At 38.3% G+C, this 27544-nt stretch overlaps 1 protein-coding gene across 2 annotated transcripts in view; it reads right to left on the bottom strand.

Annotated features, from left to right (window-relative positions):
* FMR1 (fragile X messenger ribonucleoprotein 1) overlaps positions 1–26200 on the bottom strand; it is a 29594-nt gene extending 3394 nt beyond the window's left edge. The window contains exons 1-13 of one of the 2 annotated variants that reach the window (XM_052673517.1): positions 25962–26200; positions 17983–18035; positions 16890–16983; positions 14936–15007; positions 14532–14680; positions 13377–13470; positions 13172–13288; positions 7458–7628; positions 7275–7353; positions 5556–5665; positions 3394–3480; positions 2133–2328; positions 765–944 (exon numbers count right to left, since the gene is read on the bottom strand). In XM_052673517.1, coding sequence (XP_052529477.1) covers positions 765–944; positions 2133–2328; positions 3394–3480; positions 5556–5665; positions 7275–7353; positions 7458–7628; positions 13172–13288; positions 13377–13470; positions 14532–14680; positions 14936–15007; positions 16890–16983; positions 17983–18035; positions 25962–26012 — 1453 coding nt within the window. In that variant the 5' untranslated portion in view covers positions 26013–26200. The remainder of the gene's footprint in view (positions 1–764; positions 945–2132; positions 2329–3393; positions 3481–5555; positions 5666–7274; positions 7354–7457; positions 7629–13171; positions 13289–13376; positions 13471–14531; positions 14681–14935; positions 15008–16889; positions 16984–17982; positions 18036–25961) is intronic. The other variant, XM_052673518.1, reaches the window with a different exon arrangement.
* Positions 26201–27544: the final 1344 nt, after the last annotated feature.

Genomic DNA, 27544 nt, shown 5'->3' with positions numbered 1-27544 from the left:
CGCATGGAAACCAAATACAAGAAGATGGGAATATAAATGATAGGAATGTGTAAGATTCTAAGACATTTTACATACACTGCCAAAACAGAATTTGATTCCTTGACCTCTGTAAGTAGTGACATAACCCACAAGCATAAGTCAAGACGCATGTTAGGAGAGCAAATTATATGAAACAATCACAACTCATATAGGGAAGAAACTTATTACAGAATGCATGAAAGGACCTCAGAATGCCCTCTCAGCAAGTCGCCTTACGACATCAAACTCTGGGCAGTGGCTTATGTACTTGGAGTTTAGGGCTGCCAATTATAAGGACCTCCGTGAGCTGAAGGAATTGGCTGACTGGAAACTCATTAACATTAAAGAGGAACTTAAAGTCCCACAGCTTCTGAGTAACTCCATCCAACAGTGTCTGTTGTAGACAGACTGTCTATACAGCAGCTCCAGAGGAGGAGATACAGTAGTCTGCTGGACAACAACTCGAATAGACATAAGCATGCTATCACAGCAGTGACAGCCAGCTGAATAATGACTTGTGTTACTACGTGTAGTCAGCAAGTCAAAAGAAGGGATTTCCCTTCTGCTCAACATTCAGTACACATACTAAGTGTTTAGTTTAAAGAGACTGACAAAGTGCAGAGAATTCAAAAGAGGGCTTCTGGGAAGGCTAGGGTGTTGAAGTACATTACGTGAAACAAGAGGCTGAAAGAACTTTGCTTAAGAATACCAACACTGACCTTCTCCAGAATTAAGTCTAGATTTACCTTTGAATCCTCCACGACCCCTCCCTCCTTGCCCTCTTGCACCACCTCCACGTCTTCGTCCATCTCCTCTGCGAAGGTAGTTGTCTCGTTCCTCTTCTGCTTGGGCTAATGACCAATCACTAAGTTCATCTCTGTGATCAGATTCTGTTTCAGAAGCATTCGATGCTTCAGAATTAGTTCCTATCAAAAGGATACAAAAAAAAAAAAAAATCCAAAGTGTGCCACTGTAGCTCACTATTACAACCGAACAAAAAATACATACATGCACTTGAAAATTTTAGTTTTCAACAATTTTAGAATTCTTGTTTCCCAATCTCTAACACAGATGTACTTCTCCAGAAAGTCAATACAGGTACGTTCAATAAATCAGAAGTACACATCAGTTTAAGTTGTGCACCACACTTTCATGGTTACTTGGTTTTAATAGTCTTATCAATTATTCGGTCTGTTGTGCAAATGTAGTAAGTCTAGTCAGATTTAAAAGAGACTGAATTCCTGAATTTAACTTGTCCTGTTTCAGCCCACATCCAATACTCCTTTATTAAAATGGGGAAAAAAAGGCTAGAAACGTATCAGACTGAAAATACTGTCAACTCTGTAATTTTTGTAGCTAATAGATCACTTCGCTGATAGTTTCATTCTTTATCCCAATCTTCCTTTCATATAACACTTCTTAGCCATGTCAGCCTTTATCTTTTTCAAAAAATCATACAGGGGCTTCTACAGAAAAACACTGGTCTTCTGCTACACTGAATGTATTCCTGAATTGTCTTACCAAGCTCATACAGGCCTTTCAGTCAGGACAAACACCAGCAGGCCTTTATTCCGGATACTGAGGTTACAAACAGCTCTGAAGTTAAGATCCCAAAACTATCCATTAATAACTTAAAGCTTAAAAGAACAACCTTATTTTCTTGACTATGCTCTTCTAGTAAAAAAAAAAAAAACACAAATTGAACTTAATATGAGGTAAGCACTCCTGTAAATTGAACTGCATACAATATCTTTTCTGATTTTATTTTTATTTATACAAAGATATCCTCTTAGAGGGAAATGGAAAACGAAGGCACCACTAAAAACTGGTTAAAATACAGATAAAATAACAATCTCTATCCTAAACTGTTTATACATACACATGCTCTTAGAGACAGAAGCTATGTGAAAATATTAGCAGTAAATTTCATTTCAGTGTATTTTCTACAGCAAAAAAGCCATTAAATAGTCTTCAAATTTCATTAATTAATATGAATTGAATTTCTCATTGAACACTCACGTTTCCAAAGAATTAACTACTAATAGAACAGGATTCAAGAAAGCAATATCTAATTGGCTACTATGAAAACTGTATGCACGTTTCTAGTTACCTACCCGAAGCGTAGCCTGGACCACGTCTGCTATGCCCTCTGTTTCTGTAAGGTCGACTACCTCTTCCAAGCCCTGGACCTTCATCAGTCATATATCCTTTTTCTTTATCTGTACGATTTGGTGGCGGCCTAGAAGTAGCTCCGATCTGTCGAAGCTGCTCATCAATCTGCAATCTTTCCAAACGTAGCTGGTCCACCTCCTATGGAAACACAAGCATAACAAAGTCAGATGTAACCATATGTGATGATCCAACTGTATTTATCAGGACAAAACCAGAAGTGTTTCTGATGATAATCTATTTCATTCTTCGAGAATAGTCTGTTGTATAGTTATGAAAATGTTAAATATACAGTGAAATTCACATCTTTTATATTTTTAATACAGTAATATCCATTCATACCGTCCCAACAACAGCATGGTGTAAACTTCAGGTAAGATTTCACCACAAGCTTCCTATTCTTGCATTCAGAAACACGGAAATTAAACAATTATGATGTAATAGCATGGTTTCATATAAATGCCTGGACGTTATATTGTTATTAAATTCTAGCTAACTGTAACAGTATCAGGGACATAAAGAAGCATCGAAGCATAGAACACAAAGTGCTGTAACTCAGACACAGAAAGACAGTTGGCACATGGAACAACTAGAAAAGATACACAAACAGGAGCTATTGACAGCAACACGCTTAGAAAGCACTTCTGTTATACACTGAGAAGTTGCCTAGTTAATATCAACAGCTGGTAGCAACCTTTATTCTCTCTCATTTGTTTTTTTTCTTTTTGTTCTTCTCTTTTTTTCTCCTTTTTTCTTTCTAAATTGAGAAATCTATTTATAAAACCCAAAAAAGTTTCAACTCCACCAGAGAACAACTGAGGTTGGAAGGCATCTTTGAGGCTCACCTACTCCAATTAGGACACTGTCAAGCCCCTTCAACACTTAGAGAAATGGGACTTCTCTCTTCCTTGTATTTGAGATTGATTTTTCTTCTGTTTCTTACTCCATTGCTTGTGCATTCTAAAAAACATGTATTTTTATTCCACCCTTTTGATAGTCAATTCTTTCAAAAAACAAGCCAAAAACCAAACCAAGAACCAAGACCAAAAAACCACTGTGGCTTTTACAATAAGCCTTTTTAGATTGACTGGATAGAATATCAATTTTTCAAAAGCCTTTGGGGCCCGATCAGATTTTGTTTATCATCCTCCTCTTACCTTAAGTATTAGAAAAATTACAGTAGCAGAAAAGCAGTTTTATCCTCACCTTTAAATAATTAAGATGATAATCCAGAAGAACAGTTGCGTTAGTGATGCTATCCTTGGTTCCAACAAATACAAATGGTACCATTCCCTAAAACACAGCAGCACAGTAACATTAATCCAATGGTTACTGATTAACCATGAAGTATCAAAGAGAACCTAATGTTTTTATAAACCAGAAAAAAATTTTTACAATATGGATAAACATAAATTCAAAATAAGACAACAGTATATTTAAATTTTATGCTGACTAGATCATCTAGACCAAATTCTCCTGATGCTAAAAGCTAACATTGCTTAAAAAAAAAAAAAAAAAAAAAAAACTTAGACAACATCCACATTTTTTTCCATATCAAATGAGATAATAAAACATACCATATTTCTTCCCTTCTTTCATAACTAATATCACCTTTGTTGATCATGTTTGCTCTCTCACACAGCTACTTTTAAGCTGCAGGTCATTAAAGAAAACTTTCAGCTTTTAAAAAATTAACACTGTCAAACACCCCCAACTTATCTTTCTTAAGGATTTCTCAATTGGTAAAAGGCAAACCAACACATCAAGCAAGAATTACTAACATATATGCTGTTACCTTTGAAGCATTTTAAGTCATTCATTAGGTAACTGGAAGAAAGTAGAGCTAGAGTTGAAGTTGTAATGCCTGGAATTACAACCTTTTCAGATAAAGTACCCGAGGATCAACTTAAGTGATTAACTAGTCCAAAAAATCTGCCTAACGGGAGCCCGAGCACTAAAAACAGCTAAACTTTAGCACTACTGCCCACACAAATACGAGCTAGATTTAAACTACTTGAGACTATCAGTGGCAGCCTCAGAGCAGTAAAAGCTTTACTGTGAACTGAAGAAGTCAAACTAAGTCTTCTAAAGACTCAAGACACTGAAACCTATGTCAGTGCAGACAGAACTTGATCACCCTAACTGAACTTACCTATAATTGAATAAATAAATAATCACTAGGTTACTTCATCACAATCTTTAAGCATGTACTTAACTTCCACCATACATACAGTTGTTAAACAAATGCATTTGAAACAGATTTGCTTTTGCCCCCATACTCCTTCAGCTGAGAGAGACCGAAGATGCTCTTAAAAAGCAAAACAAGAAGTACATTCATAGCTTGCTGAAGCTCCCTGAAATGACAGTGACAGATATTTCTATTTTTTCTAAATGGGCAAATGACCCATTAGATTTTATACATCTGCACTAAATACACTGCAAGGAAAAAAATGCATACAATTCTTTTATTCTAGGAAGCCTCAATACTAACACTAGATTTAACAAGGATTAGAAATCCTTTAGCCACTGGCATGTTCAACTGAAATATAAAACTTAAAGTACGCCAGATAATATGAGAATTTAATAATTAAGGTTTTTTTTTAATATAAAAAAACAACAGAATAGGCATTAACCACTTCATAGTATAAGCTTAAGTAAAAGACAATTGACTCAAAAACAACTTAAGAAAAAAGCAGATGCACACTGTCACTTTTAGCCAAGGGGCCTGTGTGTACAAACGACAACTCATAACAATTCAAGCTAGTAATAATGTCAAGCAATTTCAGCCCTACAAAGAATTCAAAGTGCTTCTTTATCAAACCTTATTTCTAGCTTCAAAGCAAAACCAGAGTCTTCCACCTAGTTTCTGAAGTGAATTCTGAGCAACTTATGGGCATAAAAAATTTAGAGACAAATAATATAGCACCGCAACAAACATTTCACTTAAAAAATTTCACTTAAAAAAAAAAAAAAGTTAAATCTGACAATCCTGATATAAAATTAAGCAAGTTACGAAACCGCACACAAAATCCATGGTAAGATCCTGATCCACTTCAGTCTTAAGAGACAAGAACCCAATGCTGTATTCAGATTCAAAACCAGACTACAGCTCCGCACAAAAAGCAAGCCTGCAACATTTGTCTCTGCATCCTGGAAGACTAGTATACATTCTTTTCTAATATGACATAAAAATAAGTTTACAAGGACCAAATCTTCTCTGCCATGCTTTGACCTGAGGAGAAAGAAATACCCACATTATAGTCAGAACTTCACCTTACCATTATGAAGATAGAAGGAAGAATCTATGTTATCACTAGGCAGAATATAACCATCAGATAAAAAAGCAATCACATTAAATGAAAACATACCTCTTCTTGTGGAATATTTTTATCATTCTCAGCCTCAATTCTCACTCTTACAACACCAGATTTGTCCACTATCTCCTGAATCAGTTTTCCGTTTTTTCCAATTACTTTCCCTACAAAAAGGACACACAAAACATTCAATTCTCAGGGCTTTTCCCTAAGGATTGAGAATACTATTATTCTGTAAAACAAAATCATTTAGTTAACAGTGAAAGAACTTATCAAAACAGCTTGATACTCCGTGACACTTAACGTGTCATTTAACACAGAATCTTATGACTGCTGAAAAGCCTACAACTTAACCTTTTTTTACAGGACATCACTGAAATGAAGGCAGTAAATATTGAGTGCATAACAGCTGAAACAATTAATCCCTGGAGAGCAAATTAAACTTTTCTTTTAATCACACAGGACATCATTCTTATTATTCAAAGCTAAACTAAATTTTCACTTCTGTTTCTTTTTTTGTTTTAAAACCATGAAATTTTAAACCCTAAATATTTGTAGAAAATATGACAAAAACAGCTACTAAGATCTTCTTGACCACAAGTCAAAAGCTTCTTTTGAGTAACTTACTCCATTACACCTCTTTGGTATAACAGTTCCCTAACAAACAAAACAGCAAAAAAAAAACCTTGGTGACAAATTAAAAAAAAAAAAAAAAAAAAAAAAAAGTCAAACCAAAACACAAAAATGAACATTAAGTTATAAAAAATCTATTTCTTAAAAACAAATATTAAGTAGAATTCAGCAGCATACATGAAATTCATTAAAAATTATGTATGCATACATACAGTCCGTTTTGTAACCTACATTTCAGGTTACTGACTTCTATGAAACCTTTAAAAAGACAACAAAATTTTTTTTTTTTTAGTTCTGTTTGAAATTTTTTAAAGGATTATTAGCTAGAAAAAGCAGATGTCAAGTTGTTGTTTTATCTATGGAAAATATAAAGATTCCAGTAATGACTTCATAATCCAAACTCATTTGTTTTCTGGCAAATTACTAGGAATCAGTAAGTGAACAAGCACTATTTTGGATATGAGATATGGTTGGTCCGATTATTTATTTTAAGGAATCTAGGCCAAGAAGCAGACTAAAAGTAAAATGCTGCCAATACCAGAAGTTGTAAACAGAAAATACACAAAGTAAAATAAATTTCAAGTTAAAGTAACAACAGCAGCCTATCATTTCACTTGCCCCCTACAGGTAACAAGAGGGAATGGGATGAAGAACCTACCCTAAAGCTACTGTTCTACAACTCCAGAGCTGAGTGCCTTAACCAGGCTTCAGTTTATCCTACAGTGCTGCTTCTAACAAACAAAAGCACGCCAGAAAAATACAAGACAGTGCAAGAAGTACTTCTCTGTTGTAGAGCTGAAAAAAAAAATAAATCACAGCATCTTTGAAGGAAGTCATTCAATTCTTAGGCTCAATCAAGAAACTATTCTGCTTTGTATTAAGGGCATCTTTGAACTACAAACTAGCAGGTAATTCCTTACAAAGGACTGAAAAATTCTACACAGAATGGGGGGGGAGGGGAGGACAGGCAATTAAAAAAAAAAAAATCTTCAAGAAAAGCACCTCAAACTCCGAGGCTTTTTATCACCTAACAACTGCTCACAAATAACTTTTCCAACTTTTTCTTACTCTGCCTCAGTTCTAAAATTAAAAACCTCAGAACGCATTTTTCTTTAACCCTAGTCTCTAGTACTAACATACCTACTAAATTTCTTGGGACTTGTATGACATCTTCAGCAAACTCAAGATAACTTCTCGCCTTCTTCACTGCATCTTGATCCTAAAACACATAGGGTATATAAGAGAAATGAGATGGGTTTTCCCAAAACATTTATTGTTTTTTTTAAATTATTATTATCTGAAAGGTTAAAGAAGGGATCTTACCTCTCCGTAAATATGGAATGTGCAGGTATCTTCATCAAGATCAATGGCAGTCACTCCAGGGACTTTTCTGGCTTGCTGAATATTAGCACCATGAGTGCCAATAGCCAAACCCATTAAGTCTTCACGAACAACAAACTGTTCATGAAATCGTGATGCAAGTTGCCTAGAACTCTGAAAGGAATCCAGATATCTGTAGTTGTAGCAATTAGATCAATGCAACTGGAAAACTATTACAACAAAAACATGATGACAAAAGGGCTGGCACAATAGAGAGGTGCTATAAAAGAAGGGAAGAAGATTGCTCACCTGTATCAGAAGATTTTAGGTTCACAGGGCAAAGCTTCACCAAGAACGGATCTCCAGGAAGAGATCCTTAACCAGGGGCAGTCAGCCCTTATATGACATATAAGAGAGGTGGAACCAGGCTCCATCCCTTCCTGTCTCACAGGTGAACTGCCTACACCTGTGCTCCCACAGCTGACTGGGTCCTTTTCCCAGGTGCTCAATCGGTGTTTCAGGGGTGACTTAACAGCTACCATACAATAATGATTAAGGAAAACCCTATGATCTGTGTAGAAAACTGCACCATTTCAAGTTAGCCCGAAACAAGAGTTGCTCAATTAAAATTCAGTCCCAAAGCTACAGAGGTAACACCCTACAGATAGATATACTCTGTGTATAAAAGAAAAAAAAAAAAAAAGAACTGGTGTCTACAGAAGGCAACAAAATTAAGGTGAAACTCCAATACATTGCTTAGATTCAGAGAACGCATTAAAATACTCACCCAGGAAACAATACCCATTAATCTGAGAACTTCAGATTCATACAATCAAGACAAAGTCCTATTTCAGCATGGGGATAGCAGTAACTAAGCTATTAAATGAACTCTCAATCATGTTTGAGGCTCAGGTGACCTTAAATTAAACACCTGGTAATTGCTTCACAACTCCTATCACTTTTTCGTTAAACTGCTGTGGTACAACTAAGCAGTACAGAATGACTTACATCTTAATGAAGGCTTCCTATGTGAAAGAAGACACCAAGAAAAAATTAAAAATAGTTTTGAAAAAAAAAAAATAACAACAAAGCATTGCTAGAAAGACAGATAAAAAACACAAAAAAACCCACAAAAAACAAAGAGGTTAAAAATAACACTAATGACTACAGTAAACAATTTTTTGAAGCAGTCCTGAGCTTCCAGGAAAACCACATCAGCAAACTTCAACTCATAGAAGTACATATGAAGTAGTTTCAGTGTTTTTGTAATTGTACTATTATAGCATCCATCACACAGCAGGCAGGAAGAAATGGGAACTGAAGACAACTTTTGAGAACTATTTTGCAGCACGCTGTGGAGTTGGATGGCATGGAAAACATCAGATAGGCAGGAAAGACAGATTTCGACACCATCGTCTTGATAAGAACAACCTGTCAACACTGAGTGCCTCAGGTTACTAGCATGACCAGATCTTAAAGGTGGGAAAAAAAAAAAAAAAAAAAAAAAAAAAAAAAAAAAAAAAAAAACACCTCGGTAAATACTGAACTGCATGAACTTCACAACCTGTTAAACAAATGGGGAAGCTGTTAAAGATAGGTGGACATTTCATTAAAAAAAAAAAAAAAAACCAACCCCATAAAAATATTTTGTTTATGAACATTAAAACAATGATTGATAAATTTCTGCTACATCATCTTCTTTTCAAAGAAACAGATCAAGTTTTTTTATAGGATGCCTGTGTTATATGAAACCCAGGCAATCACTAAGTTAACTAGCTAATTAACTAAATATGGAAACAAATCAGTATAAATATACAAAACAAAACAAACATTGTTTACGACAATTAAGTTGCCACACATTTAAATAAAGTTACAGCACTTAGATCTACAGAGAAGAGCAAATATAAAACATGTATAAAAGTCTCTGTTTACCATAGCAAGGTAACAATAACTTAATGCATCTACAGAAGATATATCATCACAGACAGAAAGTATTAAGTAAAATGGAAACAGTGTTCTGAAAGAAAAATAAAGTTCTATTATCATTCCAGAATCAAGAAATAATTCTATTATGTATAATTTTCCTGCAGTGCACTGAAGTGGTGAAGACACAAAGCCACACTTGAAAACTGTTTGGGTGATAACAGCTGTTCAACCTCTTGCAACATGAAACTCTACAGAGGTTAAAAAAAATATATGTATCTATCAAAGAAATGTCCTAACTGAACTGCTTCTGTTACCTGACCTGGTCAGGTTAAAACTATTAAAACATCACTGTCAGGGAAAATTGGCCACAACAAATATTGGGAAAATATCCAAACATCATGAAATACTCAGGAATCTCTATCTAAAATTTCTTTAACTGTCTTAAAGGAGACCAAGACAGCAAGTATTATCTTGAATGTTTGCACATCTACATTCTGACAGTTAATCCAATAGCTGTTTTACTAGCTGGTGTGTTAAAGACCAACAGATGACAGAAAAAACAGAAAACAGGATGACAAAAATCAATCAGTGGTTAACACAACTACCTATGTGTGCAGAAAAGATGAAATTACATCACTGCTGTCTTCAGCTATGATAGTTAATATGCATTTATATCGCATCTACTAAAGTATCATTAGTTTCTCCAGAAACTATATATTACAAGATGTATTGTATCAAAACACTGCAAAAAATCTAACTGTTCTCTTTGAATAGATTAGTGAGAAACAGATGTTAATTCTTAGAGGTCATGTCCAAACTGCATTCATAGATAATAAAATACAACCCAGAATATTAAAGTAGATTTCCACGTTTGTTTTTTAAAATCTCGAAATAATTAAGCCACACCCAATAGGTAAGGGAAGCAAACAAAAACTGATTTGTTCGGTTATTTTACTTCACTCTCTAAAAGTCATGTTTAAGAAGGAAAGCCATGCAAGAAGCTAATATGCAGAAATGAAAGAAGGTATAAAACACAACAAAGAGAAAGGGAAAAGAAAGAGAACCTAGGTGTAGTCATCATAGCATTTTTACCTTTCCAACTCTGAGCTACAGAAGAAAAAACAGTAGCAGACATTCAAAGGTCTATGGCACAGAAAGGAGTTTATCTGATCAAAATAATGAACTATTAATATTGCGGTAAAGCCTGCATTCACTAAATATTTGTTCTGCACACGGATACGTGCAATATATTTGTACACCAATTGGCTTTTCAACAGAAATAATGAATACAATTTTTGCTATCTGGAGTTTTTGAGTTTGGCCAAAATTGTCTTTATAGTTCTTAATGGAAACACAAAAAGGATCAGCCAACTTCTATCACACTAATTATAATCATATATACATTTATCTCACAATAACTCTTCACTAAAGTATGTCTCAGGTAGAACAAAGGCTTTCCAAGCAGAGTTGAACAAAATTCAACTTTTCATGGCAGAAAAAAGGTTCACACTTTGAATAAAAGCAAGAATCCCAGATTAGTTAGGGACAGGAATTAATGACAGCGGCTTCTGGTGCACACATCTGTGCACACATCAGGATGAGCTCTGAAAAGGCTGTTGTTCTTCTCACCTCTGAAATAATACTTCACATTTCATGAGCAACTTACCTCATATGATTGTCAGTTCTTGAAGACAACAAAAAAGGATTACTGAAAAATGACAGCAGGAGTGCTCAAGAAGGAAAATCAGTGAGAAGAAACTGGTTCCTTCTGGGTCTTGAGAATATTCAGACCCAAACTATCTTGGATTACAGCTCTCAGATACAGAAATCAAGAGACTACCAAGAGTAACAGGAACACTTCCTGTAAGCAGTGGTGAGCACACCTACTGGATATAAGAAGCTACCATACAATAACTACCACACTACTTCCCACTTAAAGCTAAAACCCCAGTAGATCTAATCCTTTCTGGGGAACAGGGTAGGGAATAATGAAATCTGGCTCAAAAATGACAGAGTTGGTATACATCCATGTAAAACCAATCGTTCAAAGTTTTATCACCCTTCTTTTTACATTCATCAACAAGAAGTTTTTGAAAATGCTGCTATGTTTTTCTGATTTGTAGACATGAGAAAAAATTACAAAGATAGGTAAATTCTGAAGATTCTCTAATTTTCTAGTCTACCCTTTCCTTTACTCCCCCCCCCCATGGACAAGTATGAGTCAAACTTCTTGCCAGTCAACACCCACTCTCCAGTTACAGAAATATCAGAAGTTTTATCTGCTCTAAGATAATTTTATCTAGAGACAAACCAATCCCTTTGTACATACTGACAACAGTCTCACCCCCTCCCATAGATTCACCTCTCATTTTCATAGAATCAGAGAATCTTTTGAGTTGGAAGAGACCTTTAAAGGCTATCTAGTCCAACTCCCCTGCTTTTAAAAAAGACTCAGATAGGTACATCAGGTGCTCAGAGCCTGATGGGGCTTCCATCACCTCTCTGGGTAACCTCTTCCAGTGCCCCACCACTCTTATTTTAAAAAAATTCTTCCTTATAGTCAATCTAAATCTCCCCTCTTTCAGTTCGAAACAATTTCCTCCTCTTCTATCACATAAGACCCTGCTCAAGAATCTGCCCCTCCTTTCTTATTGCTTCTCTTTAGATACCGACAGGCTGCTCTCAGGTCTCCCTGGAGCCTTCTCTTCTCCAGGCTGAACAGCCCCAGATCCTTTAGCATGTCATGGCAGGGAGGTATTCCATCCCTCGGGTCGTTTTTGTGGATTCACTCTGGACATGCTCCAACAGTCCACGTCTCTCCTGTACTGAGCATGCCCCATCAGGATGGGTGAGGTCTCAGAGCACAGAGCAGAGGTGCAAATCCCCTCCCTCACCCTGCTGGCTGTGCTGCTTTGGATGCACCCAGGATCCAATTGGTTTTCTGCACTGTGAGGGCACAGTGCTGGTCCACATCCAGCTGCCATCCTCCAGGTCCTTTTCGGTGAGACTGTGCTTTATCCTTATATCCCCCAGCTTGTGCTAGCAGTGGGGCTGCCATGACATGTGCGAGACCTTGCACTTGGCTTTGTCTGTTTGGCTATCCACTCAAGGGCTGCGCGTAGAGCAGTCACTACTGAAAACCGAGGCAAAGAAGTTCAATACCTCAGCACTCCGTTTGTTGTTACTAGCCTGTCTGAGCTGCTCACTAGGAAGAGTACGCCCTTCCGGGCTTTCTTTTTCCAGCTGAAGTACCCATAGAAGCCTTTCTTATTCTTCTTTGCACCCCTTGCCAAGCCCAGTCCCAGTTGGCCTCCCTGATCCCACTCCTGCACCGCACAGCAGCATCCCTATACTCCTTCCATGTTATCTGTCCTGATTCCACTGCCACTACATTTCTTTTGCAAGATCCTGCTCTAAGTCTATCTTAGTATCAAGCCACACTCCACCAATTTTCAAAAACATTAAATCAAACCTATCAAACGTGGCCCTATCTGTGCAATAATGACTGATTATTTTATGGTTCATACTATGAAGTGCGTGCATATACACATACACATGTATTGATTCTTACTTAGTAACACAAAATCCTCTGTGATGGGAAGGACTGGGTGTGAGATTGTAGAGATTGTATAAAAATGAGTATTTGTAAGAACAAGCCTCCTAACTATAAACTTATTACCTACTGTATCAGTAAATAATTATTTTCATCTCCCATTCAAGTCCTATCAGCTATCAACTGTTTGAGAATTATTTTTAAATCCAAAATTACTTCAGAGAATAAAAATCCGTACCTCCAGTTGTTTGCTAGCTTCTTCATTTCTCAAAATCAGGGACAACTTAGTGCGAAGACTTCGAAAGTGCATATCTATCAGCATATTTGCCCGCTTCGTTGTTACATCGTTGATTGACTAAATTATTAATAAATAAAAGAATGTTTTATATATGAAATTTTCAAAGAAACTATTGCACTTGGCATGGTTAGATGTTCTTACTTACTAAAATAATAAGCTGATGGTTTTCGGAATCATATATTACAGAAAAAGCTCCAACTGCCTTTTTGAAGTCCTTATGTGCAGACTCTTTGGCACACCTAAAAATAAAACGCTAAGTTAAAATAATAAACTGCTGCATTTACAGCTTAAAAGATTCCTTTCCTAATACAAAGAATCTTAAACTCATTTATCTACCTATATCCAGTTTCCCCTTGCAATGAAGGTATCATTTCATTTGGACATAATCTACTTAACTTGCTTTACTTTTGTTTCTCTTCATGAGTAGAATGCAGTTTTTAAGCTTCATGTTAACAAAAAAGCTAAAATCATTACACGCAGCAAGTCTAAAATTTCCAACGCACTATGCACCAGTATGACAAGTGACTTCACTGTAACTACTGCAGCAACTGTAACAACTTCCTGCTCATCTCACACAATACTTGGCTTCTCCAGACTTCTACTATCTACTCATTACTTAGTGAATTTGTTTGCTGTAACGCAAGCTTTCACAGTTCCAAGTCTAATCTGAATTTATAACTTCTTTCATATTGGGGCAATAACACAGGTCTCTAAAAATAATTCATTCTGAAGCTAAAAGAGGGGAATCACTATTATTCTGCATTTTAGAATTACATTCAGAAAAAAAAAAAAATGTCAGTGTTCTGGGAGAAAACTGGTTGTTTATGTACTGCACTATGGGAAGTTTTAATCATTGCACAACTACTTGCAGAGCCATCATCAGAAAATCTTATGCCCTATAGTATGTTTTTTATTGCCATTAAATACCAGCTTTGACATTGTCAAATACTCCATCAACGAAGTACCGAACATTTACGGATTATCAATGAAGATGACAGGGAATGGATTCACAGTAATTTAAACATAACAGAGCAGCTGTAAGAAAGCAAATGGCAATAAATAAAAATCTTACATCTGTTCTGCACACAACCTTAAATCCAGCAGAACTAAATTACATTTTAAAGATAATCTTTTATATTTTTGAGCTATGATCATATTCACGTTTGTACCTGCTATATTTTTAAATGAATATTTTTTAAATTACTTTAGAGCAATAAGAAGCATTTTTATTCCTTCTTTCCTCAAGCTCAACAAGTTACCAGTGTTTTGAATCAATTTGTAAAGAAATACTTGCACTTACATTTGCCTTAAATCCTCTGGTACTTCCAGTTTGATTTTATGGAAAGTATCTTTCGTTGCAGGTTTGTTAGGGTTCACAGACCTCAAACGCTCGATTGTGACAATTTCGTTGTACGTAGCATCACAGGCTGCATATTCTATTACATAAAACTGATATAAAAATAATAAAATCATCCAAGACACGTTTTATTACAAGAGTAAGAACTACACTACCAAGTTAGAGGCACTTTTGCTAACTCAGAATCGAAATCTGAACTTTTCTACATCAAAGTTAATGGTAATTGCAACTGTCCTAGCCAAGTAGTTTTTTGAAATCAAAGAGAGAAATACTAAAGTCACTTTGCATCAAAATAAACAAAAGCAACACAAGAAAAAATAAGTATATATTTATATGCATATTCCTACCTCACCCTTTATCATTCTCACTTTAGCCAACCACCAGCAGCAGGGTTCTTTTTCATTTGCCCTGGAATAAACCTGAACAAAATACACACGTTATACAGCTGTAGCCCAAAAGCTGATACAGATTAGTATTAGCATCAGCTCTGCAAAAGACGTGAAGACCAGCACAACATATCAGTATTTACAGTCTCCAATCTAAGAACTAAATAGCATGCACACAGACAGCTGAAATAGCTATTGCAAATATAAGTAGAATATACGACTACTTATAAAAGATCATAGAGATCTACCAGCAATTGTTGCTTCAGTCTTGCGTGCAGTCAAAAAAGAGAAAATTCAGCCTTTTGTATGTTATACAACGCTTCTTACCTGCATGCAGATCTAAGTAGTGGGGGGATGACAGGAGGACACATCTTTACTACTTCAGTACATATATGATATTGGCTGTAACTACATTAATTTTTTGACATTTTCTTATTTTTCAAATCAGAAGTTTTGCTTGCATGCTATTAAGTACTCAAAGCTCTCTTATTTTTTATAAGAATTAAAAAATTAAATATTATTGCTTTATAGAAAGTTGAAGTTTCAGGAACATGTAATACTAAAATGCAGGCTGCTGCTAGCTTTACAGAGGTATTTACAGATATATCTTTATATTGACTTGTATTTTGCAGGAATACATATAAAAGCTGCTCCAAAAGTAATGCCTGCTACTTTGACATCAGAGGTGCAAGCTGGTGGTATGACAGCAGAGGGTGAGCCTTCCTGTCCATATTCTGTTACAGTTTGTTATCGTGTGACAGACCACAGCTGAGAGGCAGTCTGACAGAATGGCGCCTGACAGAGAAGTGCGTATGAAGCAAAGGTATGGAAATGAACTCCTCCACGCAGAAAAAACATCACCCATTGACATTTATCAGGTGACATCTGCTCGTGCAGATTTTTATGAGCTCAGCCTTTGCTCATTGCTGGCAAAAATGCTAATGGTGGCTATGTTGAAAAACTGTGTTTCACAGCTGCGAATTTGCTCTGTCAAATAGTGTCCAGCAGAGGGCCAAAAAGATGATAAAGGGCCTGGAGAATCTCTCTTATGAGGTAAGGCTGAGCAACTTGGGTCTGTCCAGCCTTCAGAAAAGAATACTCAGGGAGGATCTGATCAATAAATAAATATCTAAGGTGCAGGAGACAAAGGGATGAGGCCAGACTTCTCTAAGTGGTGCATGGACAAGGGGAAATGGCACAGTCTGAAGCACACGGAGTTCTGCACAAACGTGCAGAAGAACTTCTTCACAGTAAGGGTGATGGAGCGCTGGAACAAAGAGGTTGTGGAGCCTCCTCCTCTGGGGACATTCAAGAACTTCAAGACCCCCCTGGATGTCCACCTGTGAAACCCGGTCTGGGAGCCTGCTCTGGCAGGGGGGGGTTGGACTTTATGATCTCTAGAGGTCCCTTCCACCCCCTACTATTCTGTGATTCTGACACTGTGCTCTTTATAACTGCTATAGCTTCCATGGAAGTAAACAGAAGGCATTACCTTTGGAGCAACTATATACACATACAGAATTTTCATGTTTTCATTCAGTTTTAAGCTTTGGTAACAAATGACATTATTATTTGCCTATGTAGATAAAAGTTATTATAAGGTCTAAATGTAGTTAAAGAACTATTGTCCAAACTAACATAGCATGTATTTCCAAATCACTGAGTTCTGACAAAGAAAGAACCCATAATCAAAGAAAATTTGATCTCATCCGTAAATCAGTGTGCACATAATGACATTGTCATACTGTCAAAATACCTTTTGATGGCATGTTTGACATCATTTTCTATTCAGTATTTGGAATCAAAAGAGTTACAACATATAATACAGAGACAAGCCTTCCCTGGCTCGGCTGACATTTTCACCCCAAATTCTCTCACTTCTCAAGAACAAACTTGATTAATGGTGTATACATACCTCGACTTCATCACTTTCATTTATGTCTTTATTGTAGCCTGCAGGTGGTGGAAACCTCACATCGTGGAATGGTATTTGTCTCTCTGGTTGCCAGCTGCAAACAAAAATACAGGGAATGACCTAAACACTTTCACTTTCTTTTTAAGAAATAAAGAAGTCAGAACTGCGTTGAAAATTCATTCACTTCATGTTTTCACAGTTTTGCAGAGCTTTTGTGCACATACATCAAAATCTTGCTCTTATCTGTACTGTTTTGAAATCTTCCAGTTGTTTTTACAATTCATAGCTACAGGTTTTATCCCCAACATCAAAATGCAGGTTAAAAAATTTCTTAACACTTTTGAACTTTTACTTCAAAAAAATCAGTCTCTTCCTTTCGTCTATACCTTAGAAGTATAGACAACAATCCAGATTATGTCTGAATTCAGTTTGAATTTTAAGATTCTTTAAGATTCAATATAATTCAATATAATAAACATGACAAGAAAAGACTTTTTTCAACAGTAACCGCAAAACAATTCCTAAAAATACATGACTCCATAACAAAGATACACCAGATAAAATTATATATGTATACACACATACACATATACACACACACATACACACACCATCTGGGTTTTTAATTCCTCCAGGAAACAAACCTGAGCTAAGCAATGTAACAGAAGGCTAACTCGCTGTGCCACCAAGTGATGGTAAAAAATTTAAGCTCGGGAAACTGGCATTCATCACCATCTATAAAACAAGTTCTATAATAATGCAATCAGGAAAATGTATATTAAAATATTCTCATCAGATAGAAGCTGTCGTGGTATCACTGCTTACTTAAACATGGTTGCTACTATCGAAGTCCAGTAAAATATTTTCTAGAACATTCACCTTTTCCTAGTTTCATTCCTTAAAATATTTAAACAATTGAAAGCACAGACAAAACGTTGATAATAGTTAATCTCTTAATTCTTAACACGCCAGCAGAAGCATACACTATCTTAAGGATGCCACTCTCCACCATCCTAAGCTCTATTTAGCTTCATCAGATTCAAGATAGAAACTCTTAACTCCATATTTGTAGATATAGCAGCAATATACTTACTTGTTTTCAAATGCAACTGTTATCGAATCTTCATGTACATCCTTTACAAATGCCTGTGAAGAAAATAAAGGTACAATTACAGTATGCCTACAGATGCTTTTAAAGAACAAGCCTCAAACAATGCTTTCCTTCCACAGAAATTAGTATTATTCAGCATGTAAATATGTTCTTGAGTCAACCTCCTGCAATTTGCAGTAGACAAATATAAGACACATACTGAAAGCTGATAACCCAGAAGTCATGACTGTCAACATGCAGATAGACAGAATGCAACACACACAGCCTTTCTGCTTTTCAGAAATTATGGAAGAGGTCACTAACAAATGACAAAACGATTTTGAATTGAGATGTGAAATCCAATATATTAAACTTGAGTTATAGTTATCACTTTGTACTTTCTGACAAGAAAACTATAGTTTAGAAATTAAACACAACTACTCTTTAAAGAAATCCCACCTTTTTCACCACAAGGTAAGCCTGAATACTGATCCACCAGAAATCACACATTTCCATTCTGATACAATTCTCATTCACACAGTCAGCAGCCTTAGCACACAAACTTAAGCAAAATGCCTTGCAGCCTTCCTTGTTTTCTTCTGGGCAATGAATAGCAGCTGTGCTGAGTCTCCACACAACCACCAAGCAGAGTATAGAGTTAAATCTAAGCCTAGAGGGTGCTTTTTTCCATTTATGCTACTGAAATCAATGATCCTTGATATTTCTCAGCTTTATGCTCAAACTTCCCCATCCACTGAATTCCAAGATGATATTCTACTTAAAAAGCTTTGGGATTCACTAGGGAAGATATTTTTCATAGCCTCAAACAGAGGGTGCATAGCAATGAGGGTTGCAAATATTGCGTTGTTTCCTTCCTTTCAAAAATACCTTTAAAATTACTGAAATAGGCATTAGCAATGTGGTGAGTATTACACTAGCACTTGTCCATGCTTTTCACGCACTTGCAAGGTAGAGGTGGATGAAAGTCCAAGAACAAGAGAAATTACAGAAGTTAACTCTGTCAAAGGCGGTGCATCGCAGTAGTTGAACAAATTCTCAGTAAACTGGAAGTAACTTAGCAGCAGCTTTCTTGTAAATTGTAATTAATGAACTGTAGCACATATCCTTCTCTCCGCTTTTCAAGTTTCCAAGAAAAGAATAGCACATCTTAAGAGTGTTAAGACTCTGTTAGGTATAGCACTTAAGAGTTTTAAAAAAACTCCACCAGCACTTCTTTCATTAAGTATTCTCACGCACATGCTAAATTGCAGGGACATCTCACAGACCCAAACAAAAGCAGTACCTGATGACCAATATGGAGCTCCAATAACTGATTATGATTAAAGTAAGCAGTACGTATTCACAACTCTCAGTAGAGACATTCTCCACAATAAAGAAGTAGAATGCTAGTTAATAATCTGAAACCAATGCCATCTCTAACAGAAGTCAAAGCAAAGCAACAAGAGCAAAAGACTATTTACATCTTGCTCATCTCTCACAATACCATAAGAATAAAGTTTCTGAGAAGTTTATTATGGCTAGCACCCAAAGGATGCTCTCAGACTCTAATAGTATTTAGATACTTATTTTGAAATTCCAAGATATTCTTTCCAAGGGAGTGGCAAACATAGTTTATGTTTTAATAATATAAAACAGAGTAGATCTAGAACCGTATCTCTGCATCAAGTTGACAGTAGAACAAGAAACTATTTACATAAAAAGGCAACAGAATTCCCAGTTGAACACTTATGTACTGCTTCATATTGCTGTCTCTTCTGCAAGAGAACTCCAGAAAAACATGTATTTCACAGGTACTATGGTAGATCTGATTTGATTTGCAACACTATACATATCAAAGATTCTTTCCACATTTTATCCAAAACGTTTGCCATGCGCAGCTCTGAATCACCTATTCTTACAGATGGAACAGAAATTGATGCCTTTAATACTTGAAATAACCTTGCAATCACCAGCGAACGTTTGCTACGACTCCTTCACACCACAGAATGGAAAAGATGGGACTTATTATTAGTAACATTCGAGTACACAAAAAGTACAAGCTATTTTATAAAGGAAATCTAACAGAAACGCTACCAAGAACAAGAACAGCCTTGAAAAAAAACAGTTAAGAGTAACATAATACAGCATTCTGAGAAGTAACTTCTTAATACTTGATTATCACATTCACAGAACAGCAAAAATTGTTTCTGCTAAAGAAGACTAATAATCCTTTTGGAGAAGTCATCCCCTCGCTAGTCATTGAAACACCAGAAGATGCTCCAATTATCATTCTATTGAAGAGTACGGGTTATGACAGAAATACATGAGTGCTGTAGTTAAAAATTCTCATTCAGGCCTGACAGCTCCTAACACCCAAGTCATGCTGAGTAGAAGCTCCTCACTACAGCAACATGAGCAACTAGTGGTACTCATTCTGCAATCTGCCATCAATAAACAAACTAGATAGTGACACAAATGCAAGTTATCAAGCCGAAGACTAACCTAGCACTTATAAAATCTAAAAAAAATGTAAAGCAAATAGTTAATTAAAAGAATATTTAACTAAGGGCAATTATTGTTTTCAATTTAACATCACATCCTCGTTTAAAGACTCAAGAGCTAGTACAGCAGTTGTAGAGATTTTGTCAGTTACTGTCTGTCCCACAATAAAAGAAGGTGTGCTTCATTAGGCTGAAGATGATCTCAATAACGTGCAAAGATTTACAAGTTAGTTATGATAGTGTTCTCTCACTTTCCAGCTACTATGCAGGCTCCTCTTAAGGAGATCTTCAACATTGCCTTGGCCTCAACCCAGAAATCTGAACATGCCTGAATCAAATATTTTTGACTGCCAATAAGTAGCATTGGTACAGATGTCTCACTGACTCCACAGGAATCAGCCATAGGATAGAATATCTGCTTTTTCCACCAGCTGGGCCAAAAACACTGATGTTACTTATTTGCCCTTTAATTTCTAGCCTTGCTGATCTTACAAACATAAAATTCCTAGCAAAATACCCCAATTCAAAAATACAGCATATACAACACCTCAGTCTACTTCTGTAATGAGCTTTATGCTTAGAAAACAATCAGGCGAAATATATTAATAGCCTAAACATACAGTCCCCTAATTCCACCTAATCAGAGAAAGCTGGCTTTCCTTGTCCCAATCTTGTGACAAAGAAAAAAATCCAATGCCTTGATCAGATCAGTTTTCATAGCCTATATTACAGCATTATATCTATTCTCCACAAGTATAAGAAATTAAACAGACCTGTATTAAGTAAAAATTAAACACTAAGTTTGTACACCTAAGCATCTGTGTATTTCTAAGTACAAACCATAATGTTTTGAAACATCAAGTTTCATAAGTAGCTATAAAAAAATTCAACTTAATCATTAAAGCACTTGGAAAGCTGAAAGCAACGTTCAACACAACTCGTATTTTTTATTAGACACACCACAGAAAACTACACATAATGCTGAAAAGAAGAAACAGATCATTAGCATCACAAGTCAAATTCACAATAACAGGACAGGGCAGTCCCAGATGTCACTGAAGGCAGAGGATAGGTACTCATTTCACAAATTGCTACCAAAAGCACAGTAAGCAATCCTCAGTCCTTCTGGAAATAACAAGTTCAAATTGGGCATGGAAATTCAAACCTAAAGGTTCATATGTGTGGATTTGAAACGCACACTCAAAAAGGGACAGAACACTGACTACGACACAAGAAGCACTAAAAACAGCGAAACTAGATGGAACTAAAATAAGGAAATGAGACACTGTCTCATTTGACTACAGCATGCTATGATATCACAACTGCAGTGACATCAAATTAGAGTACATAAGAAGAAATTCAAATCACTGGAAGTTGTGCTTTTAATTCTGTAAATAGAAGTAATACAGAGGCTAGGACTGCTTGTTCTTCCCTGAGATGAAGAATCAAACTGTGGCACGTTTCCTACACCAGATTTGACTTTCAGTCACATTAACAATTAGCATTTTTCTCCATGCTTCAGACATAAACAAAAAAAGATTACAATCAAACAGCGACAGTGTCTTTGTCACATATGAACACTGACATTCTAGGAAGAGCTGAATGATAAAGATATGGTCTAAGTTTTATGAACGACTAAACAGAAAGAAAGACTTACTGGAGACACCTACATACTTATTTATGTGCTAAACGGCATAACGGACACGTCAAAGGAACAACACAGGCTCCAGCTGCCATTAAGTGTTTTTGCAGTTGTTGTCCTCCCTAACCCTTACATCAGATATCCTCCATTATTAAAATGGTTCTACTAAATTTAAGAAGAGAGAACAGGCAAAAATAATAAGGCTGTTCCATTTATACAAACCAGTATCTACATCTGCCCAACAGTTCTGTAACATTTTTATTCCTGCTGCAAGGAAAGAGTCATAAGGAACAGCAAACCAAATCTGAGAAAAGGCACACCGTACAAAAAAGTAGGCCAGGAAAAGAAGAAAAGTAACAGAAACAAAAACTGAATCAGAAAAAATAGCACAGGCTATCATCCTCAGAAGGACTGTGAATGAACAAAGAGAATGATGATGCTTCCTAAGTGTATACTGCCTCCAACAGGATGCTTCCTATCTCCAGCAGAGATTACAAGCGGTAATTATTCCCAAACTGGGGAAAGGAAAAAAAAAAAAAAAACAAAACACAAATCCCATGCTGGAAAGATATCCAGCACATTCCCTTTTCGAAGGAAATGGTATCTAGAGCTAAGGCTGGAAAGATTGGACAACAGACTGTCTGAGAATAAGAACATGGAAACTTCGATTACTGTACCTACGTGAACCAACAGATGTTAAAGATGCACCTAACAGCACGCAGCTCCACAATCTAGCTACTTAGCTGAGAGCTGCTGAAGGGCAGTTCCCTCCCCTTAAGATACACAGCCCTGGCTGCTGGAATAGCCTTCAAAGTAAAAAAAAAAAAAAAAAAAAAAAAAAGTATTTAATCTTTTATAGAGATTGTGGGCCAAGCAATATATTAAGTCATGACAAAGCATTTTTAGGCACTAAATTAGTGATTATTCCTAAATCATGCTTATTCACTGCACTGTACTTCCCATGGAACAATTCGTATGGGAAAGGAGAAAAAGTTCATGGAATTGTGAAGCATTCTTAACATAATTAAATCATTACTCCATGAAAAAATTAATATCCAGCTATCAAAATGATGCATTCAAGAACTCTTGTGGAACAATGTACCTGACTAGTACGAAAGCTGAGTTAAAATTTTCCACGCTCTGAATGCATACTCCACCTACTGAAGTACCAAAATCATCTCCTGTGTTAGCGTGGAACACCGTCCCTCTAGATGCACCTCAGCACGCATTCTGGATCAAGTCCCACAGGCAGCATAAGCAGAAAAAAGCCTAATTAATGACTCTCAATAGTTTCTAGGTAACAATTAGGCATCAGTTTCCTACTTTCAAGATCAAGATGTTGCTGGGAACACTCAAAATCAGAACATGCTTATGGACTTGAATTCATATGGTCTTTAGAGACTCTATGAAAGCCTCAAGGGGAAATGAGGTACTCACTTGTACCACTCCACACGTTCACGACTCTAGCAGCCTTATGTGCTTCCCCTCTACATCCTCATAGCAGCAGGTTTTGTTTGCCAAAACATTTGCATGTAATAATGAAGATCACAAAAATGATTTGAAGCCAAAGAAACTACCACTAAGCATCAGTAAACCATGAAATGGAATTAAGAAATTTTGCTTTAGATATGTTTTGTGTTATTGCTGTAAAACATTTCTAAGGAAACTTTTTAAACAAAACAAAAAAACGAGTCTTGCAATTATGTCCACATTTAACATCACCACACTTTTGTTATCTTGGATTAATCAATCCATTTTATAATCAAATCCCAGATCTGCAAGACAAGCATAAAACTCAAAAGAAAGAGAACATTCAGATAAATTACTTAATAGAAGCATGACACTTGTCATTACGATACATGAAAGATCTGTAACTAAAACTCCAGCAATTTAGGCTGGAGGAAAATTGCTGATCTACATTGATTATAACTGTGTGAGACTGCTTTTAAAAAAAAAAAAAATTAAAAAAAATTAATCTGTTGCACCATTTATCTTAAGTGTAATGCTCCACCTAGACAGTCAATACACGTGAAGTGTAATAAACCAATATGTCCTATTTAAGTTCCCTTAGATAATTCAACCAATCCCTCCCAACCAATCCTTAGAGACTAAGGAGGGTAGGGAAAATAAAATTCCTCTTTTTGAATTTCTAAAAGTTAAAAGGCAAACATAATACCCAATTTGGAGGCAACGCCCATGTCAGAACTTAGATACACTGAACTACAGTAAAGAATAAATTGCTGTGAGTATATGCCTATCTGCTATTATTACCTTAACTACAATCAGAAGTGTGCATACATTTTGGAGGAAAGGGAAAAAGAACATAATGACATTAGAACTACATGTGACTTAAAAAAAAAATTGACAGAACTTTTATATTCTCCCTGGTTTAACAACATTGGTTACTGAAGAATGTACAATATCATTTTCAGTATCATTTATTTTGTAAATATTGTTATATAATTTGATGAAAGCCCCATCAGAACTTCTCTCTTAAGTAATACATTTATGCCCGTGTTTTTTCCTATGCAAATACTGTACCTTTAAAAACCTTAAAGCTGATTTTTCAAAGCACTAAATAACTTAATTACAGGAAGTGATATGCACATCCAGGACTTCAACATCACAAACCCACAGCATACCTACGTGCACCAAGCTTTCAGACTTCTTCCATACTTTCCTTTTTTCTTTATTTTAAACTTCTCCAGAATGAGGATGTATTTTAGAAATAAGTTTTCAAATTGTCTCCATGGAAAAACCTCAAGTCAAGGGTGTTGGACCTGTATCATTCGGACACCAGCCTGCCCTACCACATTAACATCAGAGCGTGAAATTCTACCTCTTCTTTCCTTACTAACATAAATATTTGATGTTGCACAATAACAACGTCCAAATTTTAAAATACTACAACATTTAAATAACGGTAAACTTGCAGAAAACGACTGAGGAGTGCTCCTGGTATGTTTGTAACAGGTGTACGTGACAATGACAGTAGGCCCAAATTCACCGTGCTCAAACTTGGGTTTTCAGGGAACAGGGCAGAACCATGCCTTGCACCCTAATAATGCACTGATTAATGCATCCCAACACAAGCAAAGCCACGCCAATACTACACGGTATTAACAGAAATATTAAGAACTCTATACGTGCATTGAAGAATCAGTGATGGCTTTATTCAGCACACAGACTTGGAAACGAACACGGAACGCTGTTCAGTAGTTTCAGGAAAAGGTACAGTTGATGATAAGATGCACTTAGCAGCTCAGCAAACAGTTTTGGTCAAGCAACGCTCTCTTTAATGTTAATATGCAACGTCCCCAGCCGCGGCATTAAGAAAAATAATTGACAACAGGTCTCATCGTGAACGTGCATGGAACAAACACCCCTCTCCTCCCCCGCCTTAAACGCCGTGCAGCTCCGCCGGGAACCTGGACAGCGAGAAAGACTTTCCTTAAGCAGCGACAAAAGCCAAGGATTTAACAATTAACGCCCCATCCCCGGCCCCGATCCTCGCTCCGGCGCCGGCAGACCGAGGCCCCGGCCCTCCTCTCCCGCCCCAGCAGCCCCGGGGCCTCCCCTTCCCACAATGGGCGAAGGCCCGAGGCCTCCTCCTCTGCGGGGCCTTCCCTCCCTCCGCCGCCCGCACAGCTCCCGACTCCGGGCCCGCATCTCCCGGACACGGCGACGGCCCGGCCGCGGCCTCCACTCCTCCCTCCCGCCCCGGGGCCCCGCTCTCCCTCCACGCGGGGAGGAGCCGCCGCCGCCGCCGTCGCCTCCTCCTCCTCCTCCCGTCCCGGGCCCCGCTCCCTCCCCCGTGGCCCGGCCCGAGCGCGCGGTACCTTGTAAAAGGCCCCGTTGGAGCCGCGCACCTCCACCACCAGCTCCTCCATGTTGTGCGCGGCGGCGCGGTGCGGGAGGCCCAGGCCCAGCGCCTCGCCCTCTGCTTTTCTCTTTCTCTCTCTCTCCCGAAGCCGGAGGAAGAGGAGGCCAAGGTGTGTGTGTGTGCGGTGTGCGTGTGCCGGGCGGGGGAGGGGAAGGGGAATCTCAGTTCACCGCGAGCCCGCGGGGGTGGGGCCGCGCGGGGCGGGGCGGGGGATGGGGGCGGCACTGCAGGCCGCTTCGCTCCGCGCCGCCGCCGCTCGGCCTCGGCCTCCGGGAAATGAAAGCGAAACGGCCGCCGCCGGGCGGCGCGCGAGGAGCGGCGGCGGCGAGAAGGCGCCCGCTTCGGCCGTAACCACTGAATGCCGTCACGTGACGGGCCGCGGCGGGGCGGGGAGCCGGCCCCAGCCGGCATGCGCCGCTCGCCGACCGCCTAACGGCCTGGCCGCGCGCCGCCCCGCCCCCTTCCCGCGAGCGCGTACCCGCGCACACTCGTACACATCCGCAACGGCGGCGTCAAACCGCTACCGAGCCCAGCCGACGCGAGCCTGCCGTCGTGCCGCTGAGTGACGGCGCCGCTGGCCAATCGCGTTGCGGTCTGTCCCTGGCGATTTGACCAATCAGAGGAGGGCAGAGCGGGGTGGGCGTTTCTTCGAAGCTGCCCCGCGAGCGGGGGCGGGGCTCAGGGGCCAGGGGGCGCGGGGCGGGGTGGGCGGCGGGGCGGTGTGTAGGCAGTGCCGGCCGTCCGCGTGCCGCGGCGGTGATTACGGCCAAGAGGGCAGAGCGATGTCCTTGCTGTGGTGGTTCTTAATGAGCTTTGCGCTGACTGATGCTCTGACGGCTGTGGCCTAAACAGCGCATGAGAAGCATAACAGGACACCAGCAACTGCAGATCTGGAGAACCGGTGTGCTGGTGCCTTCACGTGAGAGTGGGGCATCCTTCAACCAGCTCTGTGTATGGAAAAAAATAGTTTGTCTGTTATTATAACTGTACCTGAGAACTTAGTGTGCGTGGTCACTTACTGTGTGAATTCCAACCCTTGTAAGGGTTCTGGCAAGAAATTGGAGCAGCCTGCATGCAGTTCACTACAGCTTGGTGATGGTCTCTGTGAAGAAATGTGGCTGTAGCAAAGCTTTTGCAGGTAGGTGTGCAGTGGAACAAACGCTGCCTGTACAGCCTGTCATCAGAGCTGCACAAGCACCAGCATGATCTTCCAGTGTGCTTTTCCACTAACTGCAGGGAATAAGACAAGACAAAATGATTCTGTTGTTACCTTCAAAAATCACAGTTGCAATATATGACCATAGCTGTGATTTCTCTGAGTGTGTGGTGCACTCGTTATGTATTTGACAGTCTCCCGCAGTATCATCGATGTCATTGTTAAAGATGTTACAGAGCACCGGTCCCAAGACAGACCCCTGGGGGGTGCTGCTCATTACCGGCCTCCACCAGGACACAGAGCCATTGATCACCACCCTCTGCGGCCTTTCCACCAATTCCTTATCCATCGGGTCGTCCACCCATCAAATCCACATCCCTCCA

Source organism: Tympanuchus pallidicinctus, unplaced genomic scaffold, assembly GCF_026119805.1.
Source record: "Tympanuchus pallidicinctus isolate F22 unplaced genomic scaffold, pur_lepc_1.0 scaffold13, whole genome shotgun sequence".
Classification (NCBI taxonomy): Eukaryota; Metazoa; Chordata; class Aves; order Galliformes; family Phasianidae; genus Tympanuchus; species Tympanuchus pallidicinctus.
The sequence above is the reverse complement of the archived record's forward strand: the minus strand, read 5'-3'. Positions and strand labels throughout refer to the sequence as shown.